The following is a 2,058-nucleotide window of genomic DNA, read 5'->3' on the forward strand; positions in this document are numbered from 1 at the left end:
ATAATTAAGAAAAAACATTTTTTTTTCATTTTAATTGAACTTTGTAGAAATTAAGTAACATTCAAAAAAGTTAAAAACTGTTGATGTTTAATGCTTAAGGAGATGCTGTAGAACATGAGTTACGTAACAAAGTTCATAACTTGATTTATCTATTTAAATTTGTCATTTTTTGGAAACACTCTGTATATTTTGTGTGTGTGTGTGTGTGTGTAAATATACACACGCACGCACGCACGCACGCGCGCACGTACGCACACACACGCGCATACACGCACACATCGTCACACACTATGCGTCATTTGTATGTATAATATACATATATTTTACTATCCTTGTGTCAAATAGTGATAATCTGTAAACTTAGTACACTGTTTTTTTTCTTTTTTATAACTGTTCCATAGAAACGACAACGCTAAATCCATTTTTAAAATGTAATTTGTAACATGTGTGTATGTTAGGTATGTGTGTTTGTCTATACGTACGTCGGATATGCGCGATTAATTAATCCCGACAAAGTCACGCAAGCCGCACTGTAATAACGAATAAGAGAAACATAAAATTTAACGAGTAGTTAAAAAGACGGCTGGCGCTACCGCAAAATTTGATCTCCATCTCTTCAGGGTGATAGTTTATACATTTTGGTGGTCTTCGTCGATACAGACGTTCTCTTCTTGCCGTACATGCTCCGGGTTCGGTTAATGCCTCGATGGGTTCAATGCTTAGCTGTTTACTGCCGCATGGGCACAACGTGTCGACCACCAGCAATATCAGATTGGTGTGACGGATCTTTTGGACGCTAAATGGTCTGCATCGTGAAGAAAAATAAAAGGAAAAAGGAAAAAATTAATGTACCATAGATATAACAAAGACATTTTGAACACTTATTGCACAATTAAGAAAAAACAGTTTTTTTTTCAATTTTAATTGAACCTTGTAGAAATTAAGTAGCATACATTACGGATTACATTATATGTTGTCTGCCTCACTTTATATTGTTAGCCAGAAATTATTAGTCGAATCGATTTTGAAAGAATAACTTCTTATATACTTACATATTTAAGGGGATCTTAAAGTCGTCTGTATTACCGATTAAACCCATAATTTTTATATAATAATTATTTTTTTTTCTAATTGATTTGAAAATCCTTTTCCAGGATTAAAGTATACGCATCAATATGTGTCTGTAAAGTGGAGTCTATGCTGAGAATGACAAAAAATTTTGAAATTAAGCTTCTTTACTATTTCTTAGTCCAATATAGCCTCTACAGCTGTTACGTCGTGACAACATTTGCTTCATATAATAGCTATACATCTGTACGAAATAGTAGTCCACAGATTAGTAATTTGGATGAAAAAAAACAGCATAGTCTCTTGGACTTAGACGTCTAATTAAAACATAATTGTTATACGAAAAATGTGTATGTGTGGCATGCGTGAGTGAGATATTGATGTAAGATAGTGATGTATCAATGACACGTAAATCGTCTGTGTAAGTACTATTTACAATGTGACTAATCGTCTTTAGGACCCCCTTAATAGTTTTGTATACTAATTTTAATATTTTTCCGACAAGTTACAATTTTTTAGAGATCAGATTTTAGTAAAAAATTGGCATTTTTTTTAACATCCTCCGTTATTTTTTTATTAAAGAAATATATATGGGAGACTGGGGCACTCTATAAGTCACAAAAATTCAAATTCTTAAAAGTGCATCTAAATGTAAAAATTTTTGTATCTTTTTTTTAAATAATTAAAGCATAATGTATATTTTAAAATTTAATAAATATATTTAGTAAATATTTATTAGTTCTTAAGAAAAAAATATACATTATGCTTTAATTATTTAAAAAAAAGATACAAAAATTTTTACATTTAGATGCACTTTTAAGAATTTGAATTTTTGTGACTTATAGAGTGCCCCAGTCTCCCATATATATTTCTTTAATAAAAAAATAACGGAGGATGTTAAAAAAAATGCCAATTTTTTACTAAAATCTGATCTCTAAAAAATTGTAACTTGTCGGAAAAATATTAAAATTAGTATACAAAACTATTAAG

General features: G+C 30.2%; 1 protein-coding gene across 1 annotated transcript in view; it reads right to left on the reverse strand.

Moving 5' to 3' along the window:
• Positions 1-275: 275 nt before the first annotated feature.
• LOC108755199 (voltage-dependent calcium channel subunit alpha-2/delta-3) overlaps positions 276-2,058 on the reverse strand; it is a 149,968-nt gene continuing 148,185 nt past the window's right edge. Inside the window, exon 23 of the mRNA XM_018498083.1 lies at positions 276-805. Within this exon, the coding sequence (XP_018353585.1) occupies positions 517-805 (289 nt within the window). The 3' untranslated portion in view covers positions 276-516. The remainder of the gene's footprint in view (positions 806-2,058) is intronic.

Source organism: Trachymyrmex septentrionalis, unplaced genomic scaffold (assembly GCF_001594115.1).
Source record: "Trachymyrmex septentrionalis isolate Tsep2-gDNA-1 unplaced genomic scaffold, Tsep1.0 scaffold86, whole genome shotgun sequence".
Lineage (NCBI taxonomy): Eukaryota > Metazoa > Arthropoda > Insecta > Hymenoptera > Formicidae > Trachymyrmex > Trachymyrmex septentrionalis.